This window comes from Penaeus monodon, chromosome 32, assembly GCF_015228065.2.
Source record: "Penaeus monodon isolate SGIC_2016 chromosome 32, NSTDA_Pmon_1, whole genome shotgun sequence".
In the NCBI taxonomy this organism is placed as follows: domain Eukaryota; kingdom Metazoa; phylum Arthropoda; class Malacostraca; order Decapoda; family Penaeidae; genus Penaeus; species Penaeus monodon.
Window position 1 is genome coordinate 35,433,091 of NC_051417.1, and position 561 is coordinate 35,433,651.

Genomic DNA, 561 nt, shown 5'->3' on the forward strand with positions numbered 1-561 from the left:
AATTGTGTGTAATTGAGTGCTAAATTTTGAAATTATTTTGAAAGATTGCTATACACATATCTAATTTTAACTTTCTGTTTCAGACGACCTGATGATCTCAGGCTCTGGATTGAATCTCGAAAGTCAGAGGGAAGTAAACGGCCCCTGTCCCCAAGTAGGTCACGCCTCCTGGCCAAACGACCAGCCAGATCAAGTGAGAGGTCGTCAGTGGTGAAGAGGTCAAGGCTAGGTGATCCCAAGAAACGATTGGGGGGAGGAAAGGCCAGAAGACGACCCTTGCCCATAAAGAAAAATAGGATTCTAAAGAGTAAGTTCAAATGTTATGTTATTCATTTATCTGTTTTTATTATTATGTGTTGGTGTTTTTCCTCCTCCCTGTAGTTAATAATTTGTATCTTAGATGTTATATTTCCTAGTCCCTTGTGGTATGTTGCTAAGGTTGTAGCAACTGTTTGTAATAACCTATTTTAATATATCAACTGATTTGACTTTGTGCAACTAGGCCATGTCTAAAAATAAAGAAAAAATCAGAAATTCAGCCTGAGTTTCTTTAGACTCTCG

General features: G+C 38.1%; 1 protein-coding gene across 1 annotated transcript in view; it reads left to right on the plus strand.

Annotated features, from left to right (window-relative positions):
• Positions 1-561, plus strand: part of LOC119593845 (hornerin-like) — a gene marked incomplete in the record, with an annotated part of 29,685 nt that overhangs the window by 24,841 nt on the left and 4,283 nt on the right. Inside the window, 1 exon segment of the mRNA XM_037942875.1 lies at positions 84-307. Coding sequence (XP_037798803.1) covers positions 84-307 — 224 coding nt within the window.